Source organism: Lagopus muta, chromosome 2, assembly GCF_023343835.1.
Source record: "Lagopus muta isolate bLagMut1 chromosome 2, bLagMut1 primary, whole genome shotgun sequence".
Lineage (NCBI taxonomy): Eukaryota > Metazoa > Chordata > Aves > Galliformes > Phasianidae > Lagopus > Lagopus muta.
In genome coordinates, this window is record NC_064434.1 from 25,450,210 (window position 1) to 25,463,384 (window position 13,175).

The following is a 13,175-nucleotide window of genomic DNA, read 5'->3' on the forward strand; positions in this document are numbered from 1 at the left end:
ATATATACTTGTTACAACAAAAGATTTTATTTGGGAAATACTAATGAAAAGAACCCTCCAAACTTAACAGGGAAACATAATGCCATCATTTTTACACTTTAATATGGAGGAAAAAACAACAACAAAACACACCATAATTTAAACGTGCACCCTTCCTCAACAATTTCTTACCTTCAGCCAGCCTTTCTGGAGATATCTGCCAAGGTGGATGACATGAATATTGAGAGTCAGGTCAAGTGGTTTGCTAATGATTGTTGCTGTGCCAGAACCTAGATTGTAGCTATATACTACTCTGCCATCGCAGAGGCCTAATACCAAAAAATCATCTCCATTCAGACCTGAAAAGACAAAAGCAGAGTAGCTACTTATTTCAGGATTCAGTGAATGATGACTCACAAAAAATCCTTCAAATCCACTGAAAATACATCAGTTTGTGGTGCGCTTCCACCTACTTTTGCCAGGCTCAGCTTCACTGCCTCGCTCCAGATTCTTTCCCTCCCAGCACCAAGGGGTGAACTGGGGTGGGAGGTAGCCCTGCCTCCTTCTCACAAGGGATGCAAGCCAGTGTTAAGCTACAGATCTGAGAAATGATGAAGGAGATGTATACACTAGGAGAAGGAGAAATCCAGAGGACTGTTAGTCTGAGAACTGTGAGAAGTTCAGTATGAAGTGAGATAGTAGAACAAGACTTTTGGCTTTGTGGAGGTAAGAGGAAGAAGACGTTAGACATGGCTGGCATTGTTCATGAAAAAAATTAGATGCTGATGGTAATAAGCCAAGTTTTCACCTGACGACTACATAATAATCTCAGAATGTAGTATTCTGGTTAATAAAAATGACACCATGGAAGATCCACTAAGAATTTGTTTTAATTTTCAGCTTAGCTAAATATGGCTGCAAGAACAATGCTCACTATAACTTTGACACTACAGGGTATGACTTGCAGGCAAGCCTTTCTGAAATAGATTTTGGTGCAAATAAACAGTCAATTTTTTGGATCTATATTATTCATATTAAAACAAATGTTCTGCATTCTGCTTTGATTTTTGCAGCTGAAAAAGAAATACAGGTTATTTTTCAACACCAATGGTGTTTATTTTATATTTGACTTTTTTTCTAACCTCAGCAAAGATAGTAGATAAATTGGTCTTTATTTGGTTGCTTCCTACAATTTCTTTACCAACAGTCTGAAATTCAGCTTCCAAGGTTGCAGAAATGTTCGTAAATTCTGTGGTTGGTTTTTGTCATTGAAAGGAATGTTCTAAGCATTTGCTTGTGTTTGTATTACAGAAGAGCTAATTATTATTTGTTACCCCCACCACTGTGAGGGTGATGAGACATTGGAACAGGTTACCCAGAGAGGCTGTGGATGCCTCCACACTGTGGCTGTATGAGGCTTTGGGCAATCAGGTCTAGTGGGAAGTGTCTCTGCCTATAGCAGGGGGGGTTGGAAGTGGATGACCTTAAAGATTCCTTCCAACCCAAATTATTATATGACTCTGTGACTATTACTAAAACTTAGTGATGGGAACACTGATTTCTGAAAACTGCTTTCTGAATGACAATATGAAAATGGTTTCGCAGTGACAAGTCCATGCACAGTTTCTAATTGACTAGCTGAAAATGACAGACAAAATTTCTACCATCCAAAATCCTATCTCACAGCTCTAAATATAAAAGCCAGCTCATATTCTAATTGCATGAACAAGTATGGTATAAATAAGTAAAATACTTTCTATGATCTATAAATGATAGAAGTTTCTACCCTGAGTGCTGTATGTTTGCAATAACATTTCACTAATTTTTTCTCAACATTCATCAGTGTAGTGGATCCCATGTTGTCAGTAGTGCTAAAATGGACAAGACATGAGTATCATAATGTACCTCATTCATCTCTGAAACTGTGCCAGCATTCTACATTCACAGATACGTAAAGCACTGTTAAAAACTCAGTGCAGATATTGTAAGCAGATTTATATAACATGCTTCTCAACTGTGCTATTCAGACCAAGTGGAATACTTTCCTACACATACACAGTTGTAGCAATATAATTATATTGAGTTAACTTGCACTGAGTGACATCAGAGTTAAGGGTTAGTATTTTACACAAAGAACACAGAATCCAATCCTGGCTGCCCCTGGGGTGTATGCCATTCTTGTGGGCCATGGAAGTGCAGCCTCTGTGACAGCAGTAGCAATTCATGGATGCCTCTGTGGCAAGTTGTTTGAGGACACAGGAAGAAGAAATGACAGGGTGTCTGTGACATGCTGGATAGCTGAACTGACTTTCCATTACAGTAAGTATCAGTATAAGGAGATTTGAGGCAGCATCTTCCAAAACTGATGTCCAAATAAGTGCAATCAATCTTGAAATTCATGCTGATGACTGAAAAAAGAATTTTGTTTTCATATATTTTCTTCAGAAATCTGCTACCTCAAGCATCAGATTACTAGTTTCTAGTGTTTAATTTTAATGGTTATACTTCTTTATGGAAAAAAACCAAACATTTCTACAGTCTGATTGCTTACTTTGCACTTTCTGAAAGTAAGTATTGAAGAGATTATCTCCTTCCTAAAGATGTTGTATCACCCTACTTGTATGGGGAATATTTTAAAGTCTGCAATACACCATAATAAAAAATCTTACCTTGGCCCTTCTGTCCAGTGAAAAATATCAAGTTGTCTTGTAAAGCTGAGTGGTGGTTTAACAACTGAAATTTTAAGTGGAATTCATAGTAGAAGGTGATATTTGGGATTGTAGCGTAAGCTAGGAATGAAGTATATCCAAAGACATCTGTGCCACTGAAACTAGGCTGGGTAATATTAATAACTACATTAAAAAAAAATAAAAAATCAGCGTTAGAGCAAATTCTTTAACGTGTATTTGAAATTTGCATTTAATAGTTTGCTTTAAAATTTAAAAGTAAGTAAATAACACACACAAAAAAGTTATTCTGCAGTGTTTTACATATGTGTACACCTAATTTGTCCTTTCCTGTAATTTTATAAACAAGCTTTCTTTACAATGTAATTATTAGCAACTACTGCCATCTCCTGGTCTCTATGTGGCATTGTTATAAATAAAAGTACACTGCAATATTTACTGAGAGGTCATACAGACAAAAGAAAACTCACAAACAAATTCTCCTCCTAAAAGTAAAGCCATTATTATGCATCTCCAAGTGAAAGTCAGCAGGGTTGTGCTGAAGAGGTTAAAGAACAGTAATTCTTCATAGGTAGGGAAAAACATATCATGAAATGATGAATTTGCAGCACAACAAACAGGACTTACATGAATTACATTGTTCCACATTATTTGCTGTACCATTTGAATTGGTGGTTGGACTAGATGGTCTTAGTGGTCTTTTCCAACTTTAATTCATCCTATGATTTCATAAATTAAATATCCAGGAATCAAGTTTATAGAAATGTCTAATTTACAGTACTGGCAAGTTATTTATCTTTTTTAAAAACACTATTTAGGTTCAATTTGATTTAAAAAAATTATTTTCTGTTAGGCATTAACCAAGTGAAGAAAGTAGCATTAATATAAATACCTTTAAACACCTGGCCTGAAATAAATGAAAGAAACAATCAATTGTAATCATGCAAATTATAACACCATCTTTACTCTGAGGAATATCTTTTCAAATTTTCAACCTGGGAAATTTGCCATATTGACACTGAACACATTATTATCTGAACCTGACAAAAGGTACAGACATAAGCCTGTGAGAAACTGTTCATGGCACAAACTTCAGGTCCTCAGCAGTACACTGTGTACTGTCCCATCTATTAAGCACTACTTCAGATGTGGCACATTATGCCTTCTGTGATTTTAAACAGGAGCCAGGAAATTTCCACACGAAGTGGTTGGTTTCTCCTAATTACATGAAAACTGGCATAGAGTTTGTTCCTCTCCACACAGTCTGCTTGAATGTAACCTCAGGTCTTAGACCTTTATGAGTAATGTGGATTGGAGGAGAAATACAACTCCCATATTTAAATTTGGTATTGGCTGCAGTCCACTAGCATTCCCTCAGACTACCTCAACGTGCCTACAGAAGGCTCACATTTTGCATCTGCTTTAGTTTCTCAGCTAACTATGACAGATAGACAGCTCCTTTAATAAGAAGCCTTGTCTTTCTCTTCTTCCCTTTTCTTCCCTTTTCTCTTCTTCCCTTTCCCTTTCCCTTTCCCTTTCCCTTTCCCTTTCCCTTTCCCTTTCCCTTTCCCTTTCCCTTTCCCTTTCCCTTTCCCTTTCCCTTTCCCTTTCCCTTTCCCTTTCCCTTTCCTCTTCCCCTTTCCCTTCCCCTTCCCCTTCCCTTTTCCCCTTCCCTTTTCCCCTTCCCCTTCCCCTTCCTTCTATTCCATCCCATTCCATTCCGTTTCATTCTGATTTACTATAGGAAAGACACATCTAGATCATTAGCTTTCTAATTGAAAGCAATTTGCACAAATAGAATTGGTGGCAGTCATCTGACCACTGGAGGGCATCTCAGGTAGACGTTTACATAACAGCTGACTATCCCAGGTTATATCTTACACCAGTGAAAATACAAAGAACATTTAGGATAGAGTTTTCTTAATCTAAAACACTTATGTAAGTCAACTGAACAATATTTTAAAATGTTTATTTGACCCCCCCAAATAAAAAAGCAGCCTTGAATGGTAAGTCAGAGGGGAGAATTATAGATTTCTAAAATTATGTGGCACGAAGCCTACCTTGTGTGTATCCTGCAACAACCTAATAATGATCTGAATGTCCTTTGTTCTCTATTGCCATAAAAACTGAATGATTCAGAAATTCTGAAATAATCCTCCGTGAAATAAAGAAAACACTTTTTTCTTTTTTTCTTGTCTTTAAGACTGGGAATTGTAGGACACCCAGAAACTAAATTAATTGTTCAGAGCCACAAAGCCAGAAATGGGCTGAAGAATTGAGTACAGAAGTCTCAACTTCAGGCTAGAGCAGTCACTAAGCGTTCCTGGCAAACTCAGTTTCTCATTTTCCTACTCCTGAATACCTGAGCACAACTCCTGTCAAAACTCCTGACAAGACGCAGTTTTCTTAATTTCCATCTTTGACTATGTGAACATCTACATTTAACCCATTATGATCTTTTGGTTGAGTTTTGAGTCTAATCATTGATGTTCTGGGTCCATGAAGTACTTTATATAACATCCAGCACTGTAAGTGCTTGAGGCACCCCTGTTGTCCAATAGGTTCAGGATATTGAAGATACCACTGACCAATGGCTTTTGGGATAAATGATTCACCTCAGAAAAACAGCATAGCAACAAATAAAAATTAGTAGAACAATTGCCCAAGTTACAGTGACAGTAAATCCAATAATTCACTAATATGGGGCTAAATGTAGTGTCTGGGCCTGCAGATGTACGTAATCCAGGTTAGCGGGAAGGCCAGCAGGAAGTGGGGCATGGCTTCTTCTCCAGATTTGAGAGATTTGAAGAGTTTCAAATTCCCTATTAGGGCTGCTTTATTGTTCACTTGTGGAAGTGCCATCTGCACTTGTCAGCCAGCTGTCACACCCATCCTTATTCCCCCTGGGCTCTCTCTTGAGTATACGCAGTGCTCAGATGCTACCTGAAATGGTGCTTAACACTGAGTAGAGCAGTACTTAGGTACAGCATGGTCACCAAATGCAAAAATATCACACTGAGCAACAGTAGACTCACAGGCATATTTAGCTCTTCACAGTGTACTGCACAGTGTTGAAGGAGTTTCTGACACCTACTAAAAGTGAGATGCAGCATCTAATTAACCGGACTATCTTTAGCAGGCAGGTAAACACAGCAAGTGTTCCTAAACAGTCCTCCCTACAACGACCTCTGGGGAGCAAAATGTATTCAGATTTCATAATTAATCCCGAGGCAAAAGCTTTTATTTTTCACTGATCTAATCTATCTAAATCATCAGGTGATATTTCTTCCATATTGTGTATCTTTCTGGTCTTTTAAAACTGATTTTATACCACATTTTAAAACATGATTCTTCTCTTCATTGAGTATTATGCATCGCCAGGCCTTCAACCAATCATGAAAAAATGAAAGGTTACAGTAAATGTAAAATGTTTGGTCTTAGAGATATCTTTCATACAATAACCTTCATTAGCCTGAAATTAAAACAAGACTAGTTTGCCTCACATATTTTAACTTTAAAGTGCAAAAAGAAAAAAAATCCACAATAAATCAACTTTGAAAAATACAGTGATTGGTAAATTTGTATCAAGCAAGATTACTCCAAGTTAACTGTGCCTGACAGAGTACTTGAAGCCTTTTATCAACTTTCTGTCCTTGATCTTATCCTGTGTGTCTGTCAGTCCTACATCATTTACCATTGTTCTCTTCCGCATTTTCACTACTGAACAGGTAATAAAGTACCTGTAATAAGGCATGGTATGTTCCATTGCCTCACAAACAAATAATGACAAATTATCCCATTATATAAATATATTAATGTAGCTGGCTGCCTACTTCCCTCAGACTGTACATCCTAGCAGATGTGAATATAAAAATGGGAGATAAAAAAACCCCACAACACTTACAGTTTGAAAAAAATCTTAACAAAGAGAATAAAGTGACAAGAAAGAGAATAATGGTTTCATTATCTTTGAATTTTCTTGTTGTAAGTTAAAATAAATGCTCCTTTCAACATTCACTGTCAATACATCCTGGACTACAGTTTTATAATTCATTGTAAAAAACAAGACAAATCAATAGGCTAAAAAGAGTTGAAGACTTTAGGCTATATAATTGCAATCAGATAACCCAGTGCTTTATGTTGAAATTGACTAACTGTGAGCAGTTACCAACCCAGTGCCTGGCTCCAGGATGAGCAGCCATATACATTTGGGATGAGTTCTAATCAATTCTCCTAAATACCAACTCACATATTTGAGAAGGGAGTATTGAAAAGGGGAATGGAAACTGCTGGCAAGCATATTTTCCAGTCTTCCAATCTATAAAAACGTCCTCATAAAAGTGTCTTTTGTCATCATGAAATTCTGCAGCCACTATTCCTCTTGCTGGCTTGCAGTACAGCTTTCAATAAACCAGAGCTTACTCTAGTGGATGAAGAGAGTGAAAAATATTTTCTTTGCTGAGTGTACAAAAAATATTTTAAAATTAGATCCTTTTCTTACTCATCATGGAGGCAGCAAGAGTAGATGTTCAAGTGACAACATAAGTTCCTGATGGAAGAAACTGGCTTAAGAAAGCAAATGCATTTCTACAATTTATTATATATTCACAGATTTAAATATCATTTTGCTGGCATGGGGTTCTGGCAGAAGTCTCTCTCTGTGCACTGCAGGACATCATGGGATATTAGAAAAGGGACTGCTGGCTGGAAGGTGAAGGAAGAACTTTCTGCTACAATTCCCCTGTCCTTTGTGCAGAGGGATGGGGAGGATGGGAGCTATCCAGACGCCAACAGTGGCAATGAGAGTGAAAGCCTGCTGTACAGGCAAGCAACAGATACCAGCATAATCTGGGAAGGAGAGGCAAGATGAGGGAGATAAGCTGGTGTTTAGTTGACATGCTTTGCTAGTTCTACACAAAAGCTGTTTTCTTTAATAGTCAGCACACCTTCCTCACCAGAAGCTATGGGAAGTGCAAGGAGGAAAAGTTAAAAGAGGGAGGGTGGGGATTGAACTGCAGGAAGGTGCTGTGCCAAGTGGAGCTCAAGGACAGACCCGTGATGTCTGGAAGGCGAGTACAGGAGGGGTCTTCATAATGCCTAATTCAAGTGCATGATTCCCCCCGAAGAAAAAGGTCTCAGATATCTTCTTTGTCTTGTGGAATTGGTGGTATAGTTCTGTGGTATCCTTACGGAGCCCTTGGGCCCCGTTAGCTTAGCTTATTTTCTGTAATCATATGGACTAGTAACTTTAAGTGAGATTTGATATAATAAAACTGATTTCACTGCTCAAGGATGAAAGTACAAATCTGCAAAACTGGTAATGCTGCAGTGACGTTGTGTGTGTACATGTGTGTTGGTTTGCATGTTTGTTTTTTACAATTTTTATGACATATCTCATTTGGAGAGAAAGGAAGAAAGAAATTAAAACTCAGATAAATGCAAATGACTCAAAATAAATTCTCTTGGGTAGGAAGAAATGCAAGTTTGATCAGCATCCCCCTATCCTATCACTAACCAAAAGCCTCATAATGTGGTTTGATTTTATTTTTTTATATGAGGAAAATCCCCTTGGGCATCTACTGTCACTGAACTGCACAATTTAGTCTGCAGACCTGAACACTCTGAAGGTGACATTGTGTGACAAACATAGCTGCAGAGAACATTTCACTTGCAGGCTGATTTTCACACCACCGAGTTTGCAGCAAGAGACTACTCCCACTTCAGCACTTTGAAATGAATTTTATACACGGGGGAATGCATTCTATACACGCTGGACCCTTCGGACTGGCAAAGATTACCATAAAGGTTGCTCAGAAATGTGTTTCAATGGACTTTTTTCACAGATTGCTGTGAATGCATGCTGGGGACAGCCCTCTTTGATATGTGTTCTATGAAATGCAATGCCACAGTTAGGATTCTATTTTATCTTGTCACATCTGCATCTTTACACAGTGAAACTAAAATAAACACAGTAGCTTGATCTAAAAGACTGCAGTTTATACAATTACTCATTTTTGTAATGCACATTCCTTTGAGATGCTTTTCTTTCTTTTAAATTTACCTTTGTTAACAAACTGCATGCCTTTTACTCTTGCAGCATGAAATATTCTCCATATTATAACCAAGATCTTCCCAGAAAGTCCCAATTTATTGTGTAATACATAAATCTCTGTATCAACAGTTGAGAACTCCAGATATTCATATCCATTCCTGGTGAATAAACCATTTGTACTTCATGTTTTTTGTAAGCTTTTTTTTTTTTTTTTTTTTTTTTTTGGTTATAATTCTTAATCTTAAAAGTTGAAGTATGGTGATTTGAATGTATTTGAACTCAAGCATCACCTTTGGGTGGAGGAAGCACTACAATGGATGCTGTTGGTCTTGATGATCTTTAAGGTCTTTTCAAAGCTGAGCAATTCTATGATTCTATGATTCTAATTTTTTATTTAAAATCGAGATCTTATGAAATGATAAATCTCTCCAGGTGGCAAGCAATTCCTGTTCTAACCTGATCCTCATGTGTCTCCATAGTAAACTGCTGATGTATTTTCCTCACCAACTTTTAAAAGTAGACAAAAAAATATCTAGGTGGTAATTTAAAAATCACTATGCAGGAAAAAGCAACCTCATAGCACTATTGAAGAATATGTGTTCATTTGGTCTGAAATGGTGCCATTTGTAAACATTTTCATTCACCACCATGATCCTAACTACTGGAGGAGGGGGTACAGGCACTTTCATTTATAATCCACAAGAAACATAGTACAAGCCAATTTTTACTAAATTAAATGTGAAAGAAAATTTATCAGACGAGGCCTTGAATCTTCAATCTTTTAACATAAAACAGCTGAAAAGGCACAGCTCAATAACTGGATTCAGTTTAAATGCTCTGGATTCCTTGAAGTACATCTTCAAAAACATCAGTCACTTCAGAGTCTGAGTCAAGTCACTCAAGACATGGTCTCTGATCCAAATTATTTTATATTGATGACGTACAGGGCTAAATATATTCTAGTTTTCACTTTTCTAAGTGGCTGTGCTCTTCTTTCAGGTGCAAATTTGTTTAATGTGGGCTTTTCTTTCTCTTGTGCAAACCAAGAATCCCTTGCTAGCTGCTAAAAGCTCATCTACAACTGGCTGTCCCACTTCTCTGCTTGCTGGACTCAACTTGAGCACTGTCTGCAGGTGTGTGGGCACCGTAAGATAAGAAGGACATAAAATCTTCAGAAGGTGACCCTACAAAGATGCTGAAGGACCTTGAGGAAAAGATATATGAGGAGCAGCTGAGGTCCCTTGCTTGTTCAGCTTACATTAGAATGACTTAAAGTAATTGCAATTTAGAATTCATGTTTTCCCATATTTTCACCCCCTCATGCTGACCCATTACATATAGCTATGTAGCTTCATGGGAGAGAGATCCACATACAATGGTCAAATTACAGTCATAGTAACATGGTCATACAGTGAAAAATCAAGAAAAGATGTGTAGCAATAGATAATTACTACTTATATATACAGAAAAATGAAAATGTTTTAAGGAATCTCAGAGTCACAGAATGGTAGGGGTTGGAAGGGACATCCAGCCCTCCTGCAAAGCAGGTCCCCTACAGCAGGCTGCACAGGTACGTGTCCAGATGTGTCTTGAATATCTCCAGAGAAGGAGAATCCACAACCTCCCTGGGCAGCATGTTCCAGTGCTCCCTCACCCTCACTGTGAAGAAGTTCCTTTGCACACTGGTACAGAACTTCCTATCCACTAGTTTATGGCCATTTCCCCTTGTCCTGACCCCACAGATAGCTGAAAAGAGATTGGCCATGTCCCTTTGACACCCACACTCAAGGTATCTATACACATTAATAAGATCATTAGTTCTTTTCTCAAGGCTGAACAGACTCAGTTCACTCAGGCTTTCCTCATAACAGAGGTGCTTCAGGCCTTTTGTTATCTCTGTGGCCCTAAGTAACCTTTATTTGAAGTCTGAACAAGAATAATGTAACCAAAATAAACACAAAGCAATTGCTCCTAGTGTGACTAGATTGCAGCATGCTTCACCTGTTTCAGAAGCTGAAGGAAAATCCTTGTTTGTTCCAGAAACTAGTCTTCTTTTTCCATATTACATTTAAGTTATTGTCTGTCTATAAGTTTCTGCCATGTTTATCATTTGTTGTTTCTCACTTCTAGAATGCTGTGCATATCCCACAAATTGTCACATTTTTCACCCCTGCCAATTTTTTTTCCCCTCTCTAATAGTGACACAGCTTTATCATAGCTTACTCCTATATATTTGTAAAGTTGGATATTGTTCTTACTGTGTCTTTAAACTCATAACTGATGGTATTTTGATCTCTAACATGGGCAAGCAGAAGGCTCATCTGTGTTTCTGTCTACAACTCGAGTTACTTTTACTTTGTCTTTTGTAAATAACCTGTAGGAGCAGCAGTGTTGGTAAAGAATCTGCAGTTCTATTTGGTACATTTGTTATATTCATTTTAACAAACAGTCACTCTAAGGTTTGCACATTTTTGCTGATGAGGACAATCAATTACTTGATAAATAGTTGGGAGAAAAAGGCTTCTGTGTTTCAGACAAAAAGCAGCATGTAGCATGCACTTGGTTACTAATCTTCACAGGAGAAACAGTGTTATTTCTGTCTCTTGAACAGAAGAAGATTCATTAAAAATACATGCTCCTAGCCTTTTAAGTTTTATGGACCATTTCTTTCTAATAAATGTATTATCTGGGCCACTCATTTTCTTGAACAATTAAAATTGGCTTCTAACACAATTTAAATTGTTCTACCACTGTAATTAGGCAATCTATCATTATCTTCAGTTGCAAAAACAAATGTACATCTTTGGCTGCCAGGGCTATCCATAAGGCTGCACGCAGCATGCACTGCATTGTGGTACTGTTTCTTACCTCTTTGTTCAGGTTTAGCTTATGTGATAAAAAGATCTTTCGCAGCTCATTTTAACTTTCAGAGTAACGTTTAGCTTAACAAGATTTCTACCTGTGCTCACTTCTAAACTCTTAAGACACAAATTCAATAGAAGGCCTTTCCATATTTCAATAATTTTTCACATAATGGTCTTTAAGACCCTGATAGATGGACACTGTTCTATCGGCTTGTTTTTTCTTCCCCATTTTTCTTACAGTAATGATTCAGAGAGAGTTTTCCCTTTCCACTTAATAAAAAATAAAAATTATTAAGTGGATTTAATAAAAATCCACTTAATAAAATTAATAAAAAACACTTAATAAAAATAAAAATAAAAATAAAAAGTTCCACCTGAATAAATATCCATCCTAAATAAAAATCCATCCTATGCTTTCACATCCTTCAGGTTTGTAGTCCAGAGAAACTCATGAATCTGTGTTCTTCCTCTCACTTTAGACTAGAGGCGTCTGACTACAGAGAGCTGTGGAAAAGCCTTGCTGAAGGACTATGGGAAAAAAGCACGAGATGATATTCAGTGTAGACAGGTGTAAAATGAGGTAGATGACAGAAACATTCCTAGCCTGACATATAGGATGGTAGGCTCTGAACTTGCTGTCAGCAAAGAAAGAGGGTTTTAAAGTTTTAATAGGCAGTTTCATGACAACGTAAGCACGTTCAGTAATTTATTATTGGAAATTTCTTCTTATATAAATTTTAAATGAGGTAAATGTTTATGGTAAAAAGAAAAAGACAGTGTTGCCCTTTGATCTGACCTGAACACTATTTTACATAAAAGTATTAATTTTGAAAGGAAATTCAAATGTACTGCTGAATCATCTCAGAATCAGCTATTATTTTCTATATGCAGATTTTTCTGCCATTTCTTGTTGCTTCATTCAGTGTCAGGGAAAAGAATACCTTGGATGTTAATACACAAGAAATTCTGACCTAAAACAATCATTATAATAAATACGAAATAAATAAAAAACCTTCATTTGATAATAGTCAGATGACTTATTTGCTTATCTTTAATAGTTTTTCTTCTTCCTGTCTCCTATTTCATAGCAAGCACTTGGTTACATTTAATCTGTTTTTCTTTTTTGATCCAAGGAATTAATCAAATTTTAGCATCTGGCAGTATTTCTACAATCCAGAAAGTACTTTTTACACACTTCTTTCATGTACAAAATGTCACAATTCCCTAAGTACAGCAAAAGTCAAACTACAGGAGAAAATGTTTTCTCCAAAGGAATACTTCACTCATATATCTTTGTCAGCTTCTCTTAAGGTAAATTACTGAAACATCAGCCACTACCTAGTATTTCCTGGCTTGTCTACTCTCAGCTTCTCTGATCTTTTTGTCTCTCTGGATGATGCCTTTGTAAAACAACATGAAGAGAGAGTGCTCAATTCAGATGTTCTTTGCTTGGGACTGCACTTTGGGTTGTGCTGTGTTTACAGGCAATAGCAAAATTGAGGAGGTTGTCGAAGTGGTCACTTACAGTGTTTTGCCTTCAAAACATTTGATTTTGAGAGCAATGGAACAAGTTGCCCAGAGTGGCTGTGGAGT

General features: G+C 37.1%; 1 protein-coding gene across 1 annotated transcript in view; it reads right to left on the bottom strand.

Moving 5' to 3' along the window:
• Positions 1-13,175, bottom strand: part of LOC125689991 (protein eyes shut homolog) — a 702,258-nt gene that overhangs the window by 30,827 nt on the left and 658,256 nt on the right. Inside the window, exons 39-40 of the mRNA XM_048937860.1 lie at positions 2,649-2,831; positions 172-338 (exon numbers count right to left, since the gene is read on the bottom strand). Coding sequence (XP_048793817.1) covers positions 172-338; positions 2,649-2,831 — 350 coding nt within the window. The remainder of the gene's footprint in view (positions 1-171; positions 339-2,648; positions 2,832-13,175) is intronic.